Source organism: Agelaius phoeniceus, chromosome 6, assembly GCF_051311805.1.
Source record: "Agelaius phoeniceus isolate bAgePho1 chromosome 6, bAgePho1.hap1, whole genome shotgun sequence".
In the NCBI taxonomy this organism is placed as follows: Eukaryota; Metazoa; Chordata; class Aves; order Passeriformes; family Icteridae; genus Agelaius; species Agelaius phoeniceus.
In genome coordinates this window covers 26,123,343-26,137,293 of record NC_135270.1, presented here as the reverse complement: position 1 = coordinate 26,137,293, position 13,951 = coordinate 26,123,343, and the positions used below count along the sequence as shown (strand labels likewise).

At 43.8% G+C, this 13,951-nt stretch overlaps 1 protein-coding gene across 1 annotated transcript; it reads left to right on the top strand.

Moving 5' to 3' along the window:
- Positions 1–5,667: 5,667 nt before the first annotated feature.
- PPP1R14D (protein phosphatase 1 regulatory inhibitor subunit 14D) lies at positions 5,668–13,630 on the top strand. The gene is made up of 4 exons (XM_054634872.2): positions 5,668–6,360; positions 10,471–10,566; positions 10,752–10,784; positions 12,798–13,630. The coding sequence occupies exons 1-4, from the start codon at positions 6,178–6,180 to the stop codon at positions 12,864–12,866; spliced, it is 381 nt and encodes a 126-aa protein (XP_054490847.1). The 5' UTR covers positions 5,668–6,177; the 3' UTR covers positions 12,867–13,630.
- Positions 13,631–13,951: the final 321 nt, after the last annotated feature.

Below are 13,951 nucleotides of genomic sequence, written 5' to 3'. Positions count from 1 at the left end.
TGACTCAGGAGGGTAAATCACACCATAGTTTAATATTTGACTAAGATTAAAAGAGGTCTTAGACATGCATGCCTTGTAACAAATGCAGTGCAGGAGCCTCTATCACCTGCCTTCTTTCTGTGTGATTACTCTTGAGACCACAGCACCTTTGGCAGCTGGATGCTCACCTTCCAGGCGGAAGTGACTCCAACAGGCAGAAAAATAAGGAAGGCTTGATTTGGGTTCCCCTTTGTCCCGCTGTGCAGCCCAGCTCCATGGCATCATCATCTGCAATGACTTCCTCACAGCAGCTTGTCCTACCAGCTACTGCAGGTGAATCCATTCTGCTGTGTTTTACCTGGGAACTGCTCCATGTGTAATTGCAACTTGGGAGACAGGTTTGCTTGCTTGTTTTGTTGTATTTGCCTCAGGTTAAAGCTCCTGGTGTGGTTTAGGGGTGAGACCTGGATGCAAGGGATGGCACAAAGATGTGGCAAAGGAAGGAGACAGGAAGGGATCTCATCAGGCTATGACTAACCACTGGTCCTGTGGAACAAAGCAGGAGAAAGGATGACAGCCTGCTGAGTCCTCCTGAGAGCCATTCCCATCGCATCGAGGTAGCTTTGGGGAAGGGAGTTACAACGAGGCTATATTGTTTCTTTGGGGATGTTCTTGTCTATGATTTCATGGCACTGGTTTTTACTTTAATGTTGCTGGTCAAGATAAACCCTTAAAGGCAGGAGCAATGGGAAAGGAAGAGGTGGAAATAGTGTCTAGACTGGTTATACCAAGAAAGTATTTGCATTTTTATATGCTAGGCTTTTACAGGCACATAGGTATGAAAATGTGAAGCAAAAAACCTTCAATTTGCAGGAGCTAGAGGAAGTTCTAGTTTTTCCCACTGAAGTTCTCACAGACAACTTGGTTTGTTCTTCATTGCACCAGTGGGTGGAACAGGATTGGCCATAGGCTTCCCTATAGACTCTCTTCCATTACTTCCTACAGCAACTGCATCCCCAGAAATCTTCTTTCCACACCTTCAGGCCAGCTGCCAGTGCCTCATGGGAAAGTCTGCTCTCCCCTCTGCTTGTAGATGGCATCTTCCCTGCAGGTTTGAGCAGTACAGTCCCTGCAAATGGAATTTACCCTTTCAAGGGACTGGGTCATAATAAACTTATTGGTGCAAGAGCTGTACAACCTCTGCAAGCCTAAAATGTTGAAAGCAGGCTGGAAAACAAGGAAGATCCCCTTCAACTATTCAGTTTGAATAGTGCTTTCATTCAAAGACTTGCTGAAACTTCTCTGTTACATGAAGACATGTAACATGTCAGTTATGCTATCAGTGTCTCAGACCTCTTCCTCTAGGGAAACAGCAGTGTAATGAGGGAGAGCAACAAACAAGAGGGATAGAAACAAACAACATGGGCAGGTTTTCAAAGATCTCCAAACAATTATTTTGGCATCTAATTCATGTTGTCAGCTTCTCTAAGTATTCAAGGGGAAGGGGGTCTTCTTCCTCAGTGGAGATGCTTACTCAACCTGCTACCTCCAGCCAGTCTGTGGATGGACACAGACAAGGAAAATTGGTGTGCCAAAGGAGGAGGTGCAGCTATTTCTCATTTACCCTTCTGAACTGCTGATGAGACATCAGCCTTTATGCTTCACTTGACTGCCAGTAACTGAGGCCAGAGGAAGGGCAGGTGGGCAAGCCAGCTTACCTGACCTCTTTATTGCTGAGACCTCTCTATTCTGTGAGACAGTGCCAAATAGTGCAATTTGGGTCAATCAGTCAAATTGGGAAATGTTTTCCTCTGGCACTTATCATTATTCCTTCCCAGTGCCCTTTCAGTGCCTTATGAAAGGTGAGCCTGTCAGGAGAAAGGAGTAAGGCTGATTACTGACACCTGGCTTCTCAGCCTGTGCTGATGGGACGGTGGTAGTACTTCTCAGGTGAAGTTGGGGACTTTATGAGCTGGATATTCCTTTCTGCTTCCCTACATCTCCAGAAGCTGAGGGTGAGAGATGATGCATTCTCCCTCTACTTGCTAGAACTCTAGGACAATGATGCAGGCTTTTTGGTTTCCATGCTCTCATGGAGATAACTGAAAAATAAAGAAAGTGGATGATGGACATCAAGGTGCTGGGTGTACTGGGCTTGCTCACCTAGGGCTCTGGATTTTTTAATCTCCAGTCCTGGTTACACTGTCTTACAGCACAACATTTTTTCTGTGCCTATTCCTGTTCCCAGGAAGGAACAGAACCTCTTTACCTTGTGGTGTCACTGTAGTATTGATACAGTCACCTCTGCTGGCTTCTCTAGTTCAATTTGTGTTAATATCACACTTGCAACCACAGGGAAAGTGATTATTTTCTAAAGCAGGTGGAGAGTGGCTTCTGCTTTATTGACGGGAAATGTTCCTCACTAGGCTGGGACTCAAGGGAAAGGGGCCAACCTGGTTCTGTGGAAAGATGAGCTGGGGCCCCTCTGAATTATTAAGCACACACCAAAGTCATCAGCTCAGGAAGAAAGAGAAGCATCAGCTTAGGTCACAGGTGTGGGATGGAGATTATTAGCTTCAAGAACAGAGGAGTGTAACTGGATCTGACTCATGCCCTTGGATGCTCTGCTGCCTGGATCAATGTCACAGCTGTTTGGTACTATGATGCCTATGCTCAGCTTGGTTTGGTGGCCCTCTGGCACCACAGACAGCCATAAAAGTCCAACTCCACAGTACTGAATCCTCCCCTCCTTTCAGAGGTACCTCACTTTTAGGGTAGGCCTGGAGGATCAGCAACCCCAGGTCACACACATGGAAACTGAGGCATAGTGCTTCTTTCAGTCTAACAATTCAAATATGTTGGCCATGTTTAAACTCCCTTTATTCACCAACATAAATGATACGCAGATTTGCAGAGAAGATGATCACAAGCAGCTGCAGCAGAGGTCCATTGGTGCTTACATGTGCACAGCTCTTGTGAAAAAACAGATTGTCTGATTAGATGACTTAGTTGCCCAAGTATGTGTGTTCACTCCAGAAATTTTGCACCAGGTTGTATGCCTGAGGCTATAGGGAGAAATAACTAGGCTGAAAATAAGATTCCATCTCCTAGCCATGCCTGAGATCTCTGACATTCTGTCCAAACAAAATGCTGAATGTCTTTTTGTCCCTTTGGCCATGTGAATCTGCTGTATGCAAGCAAAGGACAGGATGGGGTGTGGCACTATGAAGGAAGTCTTGGAGCTGTGTTTGTTTTGGTGGCAGCTGGCATTTACCAGCACTGGCAGGTGGCACCTGTAGGAGATGCTGCCTCATTCAAGGGGACAATATCCCCTACCTTGAATGAGGCATCCAGTCCTGTTCCTGCAGGAACTTCTGCCACACCCACTGATCTTGCACTGGTTTTGCTTCTTCTTGCTTTAATCATAGATTAAAACATTTTATTACTGGAGGAAGCCTACTTTATCAGTAAACATTTGTTTCTATATTGCCACCTTCTTATTACAACAAATTCATGACTAAGCTGAAATAAGCCAAAGCAGTATGATGAACATCCTGTAATCTGGCTCGTTTTGGCCTGCAGCTTTCCTGAGAGGGCCTCTGACATCATCCTCTGAACCTCTTGTTCAGCTGTAGGGTGGCACTGATGGAGCAGCAGGAGGGCTTGTGCCCCTTGTTTGTTACATTTTGATGGAGTACAGGTCCTGGGGTGAGTCTGGTAGTCAATGAACAGGCCTGTGGACCTTTTCAGATGTGGCATCTCAGCTCAGGTGAGGTTACAACTTAACAGCAGTTCAAGCTATTTGAAGAGCCACTAGAGCAGGTTATGTTCCCTTTTTCCTCATTTTCACAGCTCCCCTGTGACTTCTGGATCCTCTGCTTCATAAATTCAACCATGCTGGCAGAATATTTACAGGCCAAACCCTACCTTTCATGTAGAGATTAACTAAACTGCTCAGGAGCACCAGAGTTAGCACAGGGGATGGAAGAAAGGGGCTTCCCTGCCAGCCCTTCAGCCGCTGCAGACATCCGGAGTGACTCAGAGATAACAAGCAGCTTCTCCTTTAAGTCTGGTCCTCTTTCTCTGGTCTTAATGCCAGCCTCTCTGGAGATTCTTGGGACCAAAGAAGTACAGTTTTCCCCCTCTTTCCCCCCTTCAAATATGTCAATCCTTGAACACCAAAATAGAGCACTTCTATTTGGAAACAGGAATTTATCACCTGAATCTGTGTCCTTTGGTCCAGACTTACCTTGTGAATATCTGCCCATTTTAGGCCATATTAACCTTTGAAAAGTCAATAGTTGTAAAGGTATTATAAGTTGTTCAATGGGTTTTACAAGGTTTCCACTGGTTAAGAATCTCTGAAGAATTTGCACTCACTAAGTGTGCTACAAGCCTCTCAACACAGATTTTTCTGTGTAACTTTGATCTAAATAAGAAAGTTTTAGGAGTGGAATTAGAGCAGGGATACAGCCAAGCAGTAAGGAAAAATGGGTAAAGCTGCTAAAGTTAAATAGCTAACAGTTGTCTTCTGGACAGAAGTTTTAGGCTGTCAGAGAAACAGAGGAGATAATATCAGTTTCCGGTATACTTTAACACTTTATTCTTCATGTATGTGAAAGCAAATTGCAGAATTTCCAGTCTGAAAAGGGTTTTAAAAAATATTTTCATTTTAATTTTATTTTTTTGCTCACATTAAGGATGAAAAGGGCTGTAATGTCCCTACTCTTTTTTCTACTACCCTGTGTACAAGATTTTGCCGGCTGGCTGTACCACCATCCCTTTGGGGATGGGGACAGAGCTGTGCCAGGGAGATTGGGCAAGCTTTTGAGAGACCAGCCGCTCTACAGGCTGCCTCATGCTGCCTGGCAGCACCTTTCAGCAGGAAAAGGGTCATCCTTTGGCTTATCTAGCTCTTGGCCTCCAAACTGGAAACACCTTGGCTCCTGACAGCAGAGGCTTACTTGCTTTTTCCACATGAATTATGAGACTGGAGGTGCTTGATCTGCTTCAGGATGGAGAAGTCTCAGTTGGTTTGTCCATGTGGTGGGGCAGCTCCCTGGGCAGGCTGCTGGAGGGCTCTGGGAACAGCTGGAAAAAGAGGTGTCCTGGCACCCTGTAATCACAGACAGCCTGATTTCTGTTCCTCTGAACAGAACAGCAGTGTGCACTTCTCACACATATCCTTCTAAATGTCACAGGGCAATAATGCTGCAGACCTTTAACCAGGCGGGGAGGAACTGTAAACCAAGCATTGATAATATACAGTCTGATAGCCATTTATGATGTCTCAGCAGGTGAACCTGTTTACCATGAATGCTCTTCTGTGGGAGGGAGATGGTGCTATATCCCTAGTGAGGTCTTCCCCTGCAGGGCCATCACATCAAATACTGTACTTTTTTGAGCACAGATATGTTCTTTTATCCCAAAATTTCCTTGCACAAATAATTTCAAATTCATGATACTGGGATTTCTACAGAAATTTCTGAGAGAGCTGGACTTAACTTCGAGAATATAGAATGAAAAATGGAGCTGCTGAGCCCAACTTTGTGTTGCAGTGTCATTTCCTGACCTACTGCTGTAAAATAATGAATGAGCTGCCTGATTCCAGACCACTCCTCGTCTGTGCTGGGTCCAGTGCTTTAGCTGGAAAATGCCAAATATATCATCTCAAAGGGAGCTAAACCCTGTAGCTGCAGGCAGTTTACTGAGTATGAACTGCAGCAGGATTCAATGCATTATGTATGGCTCAGCCCTCTGGAATTGCACATGCATGTAAGTTATGCCTGTAGGAAAACAGTAATTTAAAACCTCCTTCTTCCCCACCTCTTGGACCTGACTTGTGTTAAATATTAACAAACATGGTTCATCAATTCCCTGGTTCACTTGGCTTCTTTTAACAACAGATGTTATTACAACAACTCTGCCTGCCTCCCTGCTCCTGTCAGCACATCTGATGGTGAAACCCAAGAGTCTGCAGCTGTAACTCAGCCTGCAGAGCCTGGCTGCTGCCCCAGCCCTGTGGCCACCCCTAACTCTCTCCCTAGGATCACCAATGCCTCCCAGCCTTGGTGCCTGTAAGTAGCTTGTGCTGGGAGGCACTGCTTGCAGAGAGGCTTTGGTAAAGGAAGCAGAGAAAAGGTGTGAGGGAGCCCAGAGGAAGGAGAGCTCCTGCTGTCAGAGGAGGAAGCACTGAGGATGGCCAGCAACTCCAGTGCACTGCCCCGGGTGACTTTCCAGACACCAGAGAAACCTGGGGAGGAATCATCACACAGGAAACTGGGCAAGCTGACCATAAAGTACAACCGCAAAGACCTACAGCGCTGGCTAGACCTGGAGGAATGGATCAACGCCCAGCTGCAGGAGCTCTACCAGTGCCGGGTGAGTAGCTGGGGCACATGAACCACTTGCTTGTCAGGTGAATGGCTCTAGAGGACCTGTGTGCTGGCAGAGAGGTTTGCTTGGTCTGCTTCCCTGGAAATAGTTCCTTGTCTTCAGCTTCCAGCAGGTTATCTCCATGTCCCCTGTGCAGCACTCTGGTGTGTTGGCAGGCAGGGAAGCTTGTACTGATGCAATCCAACTGGCTTTGAACTGCCTGGAGCTGCACCCACTGAGGGGGTGTAGCTATTGCTCAGCATGACTAGCACAACCTAGAGAGATGTATAAACCTGGGATGACTCCTGTTGCTGAGCTCCATGTGGTGAGTGGCTTTGTGGTGAGCAGTATCCAGGCTACCTGGGTTAGAGTGATCAGTGTATCCCTGTTCTTTTTGGACACAACAGTGAGGCTCTACCTGCTGATTGAATGACACACTTCAGAATGTGCTGTAACTGCAGAGTCTGCACACACTACTGGCAACAGGGAAGATTGGGAAAAAAACTCTTTGCTCACATGTAGAAATCTTATGCCTCCATCGTCACCAATCCTCAGAGCTGTCTCCCTTGCCTAAGCTTTCCTTTGCACCAGGAACGGTCCCTCCCAAATTTTTCCTGCCTGACTGAGAGCTGTCCCAGTAGGAAAGAGCCAGGAATGCCTACAGCATCTGAATGGTACAGTATTTTACTTCAGCTGTTGCATTTTTTCGCTGGGTTAGTGACATTCAAGTTCCAGCACTGCCAGGGTATATTGAAATTTTAACCCTGTACTATCACTTCTATTCATATATTGTCCTTAGATGCATGATAGTTATGCTGGGTACTTTCAGAAGCAATAGCATTCTTCTGTGGTTGAGATAATCCTTTGGAGTGTGGTACAGTAAAAGATGAAAGGTTTTCCCCCTTTGTACATCATGATCTTAAATACATTTAAATAGCTTGATTAAGGATTTTGCTTTTCTCTCTAGAGCAGCGGCTAATACAGTAAGAAAATACAGCTTTCTTGACTCACAGAGAATCTCCATCTTCAACAGATGACACAAATGGGTTTAACAAATTGTGTAAAACTGCTTATTTATGTCCTGGATGGGGATGGACTAAATGCATTGCCAGGCCCTCTCTGCCCTGTACTCTGTATTTGCACCCCAGCGCAGTGTTAAGCACACTTTTGAGACACAAGGAAATAAGAGCTGATGATTTTTTAGAGCCTTCCGCTCTGAGCATCAGCAGTTTCAAATTGCAATCAACACTGAAGTGGACATTCAGAACAGGCCATGAATGGTGGGTTTCGTGCTACTTGCCATGATGGTAGAGAAAATTTTTTGCCCGCCCAGGCTGATTTTCTGGGCCTGAGAGCTATAGAATAATGTCACCTTCACAGCTGAAGACCCAGACTTCAGGAACTGCTTCTAAGTCTGTCCTTATTATTGTTGTTGCTGTTGCTTTTATTATTATGATCATTATTATAATAATTTTCTGTGTGACTTCCTGTGTGACTGTGTATTTGAAATTTGTGTGGGAATGTGCCAGATTCTCATGCCATGTTGGGAGATAAAATATTTCTGTTTTAATTTATGCCTTATGCAAAGAACAGGCAGAAAACAAATATGGAGAAAAAGGTCCCTTCTTCTTCTGCAAATGCATGGCTCCTCTGAAAATGAGTATATTACTGCTTCTGTTCAGTTAACTAACTGTTTTAGATTTCCCAAACACAGCTTGCTCAGTAAAAATTACTAATCTCTTCAAGTTAGTTGTGAATTTCCAGTTGTTTTCTATAGTTTATTAAAATGATAGTAAGAAATTCTTACCTGTATCTTAGGCCTCTTCATAATGCATTAAGAAACATTATATAGTGCACATGGGAGCAGATGTTATCAGCAGACCCAGTCAGACAGGCAAAATTCAGTGTGTCTGCAAAGTGCTACCATGGTAGTCCTGCTGAATGAAGGCTGTTCAAAAGAGTGGCAGTGACAATATTGCTTCCCGGCCATCCTGCACTGGCATTTGAGGGACTGTCCCTGGAGTTGGTAGCTCAATTCAGAGTCCTTTTCCTAACTGTTGAGGTTTGCTAGAGACAAGTAAGGAGAATGTCTGCTGCTTTGAGTAACAGAACATCTTGCCCTTTGGAGAATTACTGCAGTTTTAAAGAGTCACATTTTTGTCACTTTTTTTTCTGAGACAGACAGGAAGCACTTGGTATGACCAGTAACATGACCCAGGATGGGGTCCTCCATGTGCTACTCTTACTTGCTGAAGTGTACAGAGATACACCTTTACACTTCAAGGGTGTCAGAAAAACAAGTCAGTTTATGTTGAGTTCTGTTTTCCAGAGAATGAAGATGATCATTCTCTGGAAGAAGATGATCTGTCATCAGAGCAGATGCCCAAAGGGGATTCTTTTTCCCTACTGCAAAATCCCAGCAGGCACAAGTGAGAAACCCAGCCATGCCCTTACAGGAACAGATTGCCAGTGGATTGCCCTTGCTAGTATCTCTTCAGCACAAGAGATTTCCCTGCTTCCTGATCTATTCAGGCCAGCATAAGAGATTTGCTACAAGGAACTACATAACATAATGCTGTGCCAGGTCAGAGACTGTTAACAGGATCTCTTCAAATACATACATGTGCCACAGTAAATTACTTGTAATCACGGAGATGTCCAGCAGGTCATCCTGCTCTCCTCTGACATTGTGACAAGACTATTTAGTTGCCCTGTTTCTTTAGGCTTCCTTGTATCCTTCAACTTCCATTACAATTGTCTCTTTGTTATCTCTTACTTTGCTCCACCTGCCCTTGGCAGTGCAGTTCCTGGGTGTCTTCCAGAGATTCAAATGACAGCAAGGTTAGCTCAAACATCACCTCCTGATGCAGGGAATGCTATGATGTTTACTGTCATGAGGCTTTTTAGCAACAAAACTAAGACTCATTTTTGAGATGATTCCTTGCATATGGAATCCAGAAAAACATCCACACTAGGACTAAAAACCACAGGGATTTCCTACCCTATCTCACTCTCCCAGCCTACTTAGTTTCTTAACCAGAGACTAAGTCAGCCTGGATCAACACCTGTTTTCTAAAAAGTCACATGAAAAATATTACTTTTAAGAAGAAATACTGTGTGGGTCACAGTGCAATATATTTAACTCTGATTTATTATTTATTCTTAAGTTAGCTGTGTATCAAAGTTAAACAAGGGCTTTCTACTTCCTCTCTGGCTTAGTATCAGTGACTGCCCAGGAAAAGTTTCTTTTTTTCCTGTAAATATTGTCTTTAATGTTTAATGTTTTACGGACACATCCATAAATGCCACAACCTGGCAGTCAGGAACTGTGCTGTTCACCCAGTATCCTTCTTCTACTGATTACTATGCCAAAATATCACTAGTGTTGTGTTGTGAAAGATTAATTTTGCAAATACACTGGAAAAACATAGGCTGGTTTCCTTGCAGAGATTTGTGAAGCTAAAATGTGTCTGTGATCAAGTGTACAAATGTTTTCAACTAACACCCCCATGCAGTACAAGATTATCACTCCAGTCACCAAAACTTGGAGTCCCTCTTACATTAAAGGAGACTATTATATCCCTCTCATATCTATTAGAGAAAGCTGGCAAAATATTGTTAGGTCTTTCAACAGCATAATTTTCTCTCCATTACTGCCAAAAGCCTTAGTATAAATACAAAGTAGATGAGTGTAATTAGCATAAAACCCTAAAATCTCCTTCTGTTATTTATGCCTCTCCAAGATTAAGCCTGTTGGAGTTCTGTTTGGTGAACTCCTCATAGAGGAAGAGTGTCACAGGCTGGTATATGTGGCACTGCAGTTTGATATCCTTGAAATGGTCTTCCAATGGTGGGTGATGATCCCTGAGCCATGTAGTGGTTGGAAAAGATGAAGAATGTCTACGTCAGGATGTGTGCCTGTAGCAGACACTACACAGGGGCTGGAATCCATGCCCTCATTACAAGAACCTCCCTTTTTTGAGATGATTTATATCTTGACCTCAACTTTGCTGCATAGTTTTATTGTAACTCAGCTGCTTAGTTCTTTAAAGATGGCCTCTAGAGTTCTTAGAAGTTTGAAGGTTAATTAACTCTGGTGGTTTTTTTCCCTTTTAGCTAAGGGAGGAAACAGAGGCAGCCGCTCCCGAACCACAAATTGATCTTGAAGATCTCCTGGAGGTCCCTAATGAAGAACAGAAAATAAAACTACAGGTCAGATAGAGGGACTTGGTGATTTTAAGTTAGTGAAGTTCTCTTCATAAAGACTAGTGGCACATGGGGTAGAGAATAGGTGTTGGTAGTGTTGCATGATGCTTTCTTGTGCCTTCCTCTTTGTAGGGAGGGGAGAACTAGATCAACTCATAAAATACTAAAATGATGACTCCTTGTTTTTTTAGGAAATCCTCCATGAGTGCTCCAGCCCCACAGAGGTGAGCAAAGCATATAAATTTACATGTATACATGTTATACTATTCTGTTACGGTGTCTTTGCTGCTGCTTGGCTGCTTGGCTGAGTAGCCAAGACACTACCATGCTGCAGATTTGTTTAATCATAATGGGAGGTGTTTGCCACTTCATTCTGTGATTGTAAAATTACATATAAATGCACATGAATGAGCTGAAGGCAGAGCACTAGAGCAAATAAGGAATTATGCTTTACAATCAGAGGAAGTTCTTTCCATGTTTCAGACATCCTAAGCTGATCAGTCTGAGCTGCTGTTTGATCCTCAGTGTAGAAAAGCCATAGACAGTGCCATAGCTCACATAACCATTTTTACACTGTTAACTGAATGCATTCATAGCTTAAAACACTCTAGGATTATGAGTGACAAGGATGTAGAACGGCCCTTAGGTTAGACTGGGCAGATAACTGCTGAGCAGTGGCCATGTAGGTTAATTTTACGCATGGATTTTTTTCCCCACATAACTTTGGAAGTTTTTACTTTGAATTAAAGAGTTAAATCCCACAATGTCCAGACAATTGGAGGTAATACTGTGTGCATGCACCACACAGGGATTGCCTTTGCTGCACTGCACACCTGTGCAAAATATGTTCCCATCACTGCTTCAGCCCCATGCACTGCATGTGAACATTCTGCTTGCACATCATCGATCAGACACCACCCGTTGTCAAGCTGATGTGGCTGTGCAGTGCTGAACACACAGAAAATGAGATGAATGCATGACTGAAATTCAATCACTGAATCAATATTAGTATCACTGAAATTAAACTGGGCTGTAGCAATCATCACAGATACTTTCCCACCAGGGGTTTCAGCAAAGCTGGCAATATGAAATAGTTTTCAGAGTGTCTGAATGTCAGATCTGAGGCAAGAATCTCACATTCCCAGAGCAGTAACTGAACAGAGTTTGCTCTGCTAAGTCAGAAGCCATGAAAGTGTCTTGTGGACAGCACAGTACCTGCTGAATATAGATACTGCTGCCCTGTTGGCAATAACACATACTTTCACCCTGGGGATCTTGAATCCAGTCCCCTTGAAAGATCTCAGGAGTTTAACTGCAGAAGGCAGACAAGAAACTTAAAGGACTGACTGAAAAGAAAGGTATGATCCTAGGCATTTACTTCCAGAGCATGTTGTGGCAACCTCTGATCACCCAAGTGAGGATGCTGGGATTCTGCACAGGACAAATGGTAACAAGCTGCAGTATTTCCAGTGACCTTGCCTAATTACAAGAACATGTAGCGATGTCTCTGGGTAAGAAAGGCTGCACACCTCTTTATGGTGGTGTTACTTGCCATGCAGAGGGTAAAGTTTGCACATTGCCTTCTGCTTGGAATAACCAGATAGGCCAGTTTAGTTCATAGTCCTTGGCTGTGTCAGCAAAGTAGTCAGGGTTTGTCTCCATTAACTGCTCATCTATCTGCTCTGCCTGTCCTCAACCCCTGCTCAACATTATCATTAGTCCTACATGTTTTGCTCCACCTCTTCTCTGCCAGCCACTTCCTTGTAGAACTGGCACAGCTCCAGGATGGTTTGCAATTCACAACATAGAGCTCTACTGGTTCAACAAGAGGGACAGCTTGCTTTGCCCTAGATTGGGAGGGCAGCAGAAGTGGGCAGGAGGTTATGGTGGCAACAGGAAGCAGTGGAACCTAAAAGAGAACAACAGCATCCTGAGGTCATCTCACGGTGGGAAAAGCAGGTATCTGGGATAAAGAGGGTCAGGCTAGTTCCTAAGGAGAAAGTAAACATGGCTGTTCCAAAGGGAGACAGGGAAAGGGGAGGAGCTTTTAGACCCTTCTCATCCATCACAAGGTCTCCTTTCCTAAGCTAAAAGATATGTTTGCTCAATACATGTCAAAATTTGGTTTCTGCTCAATGTAAGGGTGAATGTGGGAATGATGGAAACGCCACAGTCTCTTTGAGCTGGTGAGTGCTGGAATTAATACAACATCCTTCTTCAACCAACTCTTATTGCAGGACTTCATCACGGAATTGCTCAGTCGATTGAGAGGTCTCCGAAGAGTCACCAATCCTCAGAAGAAATGACTTTGCTCACATGGAAATTCCAGCTTTGGTTACAAGGAAATATGTATCTTCCTGACAAAAACCAGGATCAGCAACAGAACTTCTGAGTATGTTTAGGACTTATTATTATTATTATTGAGAAACTTCACCAAGTTTGTGAACTTTGTACCAGTGGTTTGAAGTCTCCACTCCTTCCAGATCTACACACACAGCAGGGAGCTAGATTGTACATTTTCCTGATTCTTAAAGAGTGTGTTAACCTGAGGAACAGGACAAGATGTCCCTCCTTTAGATTCTTCTAGGAATTTCCATGCTGGCCAAGGAGCACTGAATACAATTCTCAGGAGCTCATCAAGACTTCTTTTTTTCGTCCACTGCAAGGAAAACAAGGCATTGGTTATCCCTCATTCATCAACATGGAAAATCAGCCACTGTTAAGCTGCACCTCATTTTAGTCTGGCTTAAACCCAACTGTGATCTCCTGCCTGTTACTGCTGTACCTGACTCTACAGCATGGCACATACTTTGTAAGTCTTACTAAGCCTCTGTTATTTATGAAGGTTGGACAGAAAATATATGATAGTTTGAGTGCACCTGGTCTACTTAAGGGGAAGTTTGTGAAACAACTGCTACAGCTAATGGCTATTTTTTTCCATTTTGTGGAATTTAAGACTTATAACTTAGAAGCCTTTTCTAAGGAACAAGGTCTGGGAATGATTTTTCTCCTAGTTCAAAAAGATGTTGGAAAAATACTTATTTTATATTAAAACAGAGAAAACCAGCCATGCAGTGCTTGATTTTGCTCTCTCTTTAGATTCTAAAGAAAAACTGAAGTAAAAAATACCTGCTCCCAACTTCCCTTCAGGGAGCATCTCGGAGCAAGTCTTTTGCAGACAGGTAGGTCTCACAAATGAGCAGGGAAGTGGGACACAGTACCTTGCTGCACAAACTCTTCTGGCTACAACTAGTATTTGCCTGGAAAAATACAGAGGAAACTACATCCAGCCTCTCAGCAAGTCAGTAACTTGACACATGGACTAGGAAATAAGACAGCAAATGGAAGCTGATTGCTTAGGCAGAGTGCTCTCACATTATGCTGTGTCCCT

Coding starts and splice junctions, on each gene's coding strand:
- PPP1R14D (XM_054634872.2), top strand. CDS start 6,178: ATGGCCAGCAACTCCAGTGCACTGCCCCGGGTGACTTTCCAGACACCA. Junction 6,361..10,470: donor AGGAGCTCTACCAGTGCCGG/GTGAGTAGCTGG, acceptor TTTCCCTTTTAG/CTAAGGGAGGAAACAGAGGC. Junction 10,785..12,797: donor AGTGCTCCAGCCCCACAGAG/GTGAGCAAAGCA, acceptor CTCTTATTGCAG/GACTTCATCACGGAATTGCT.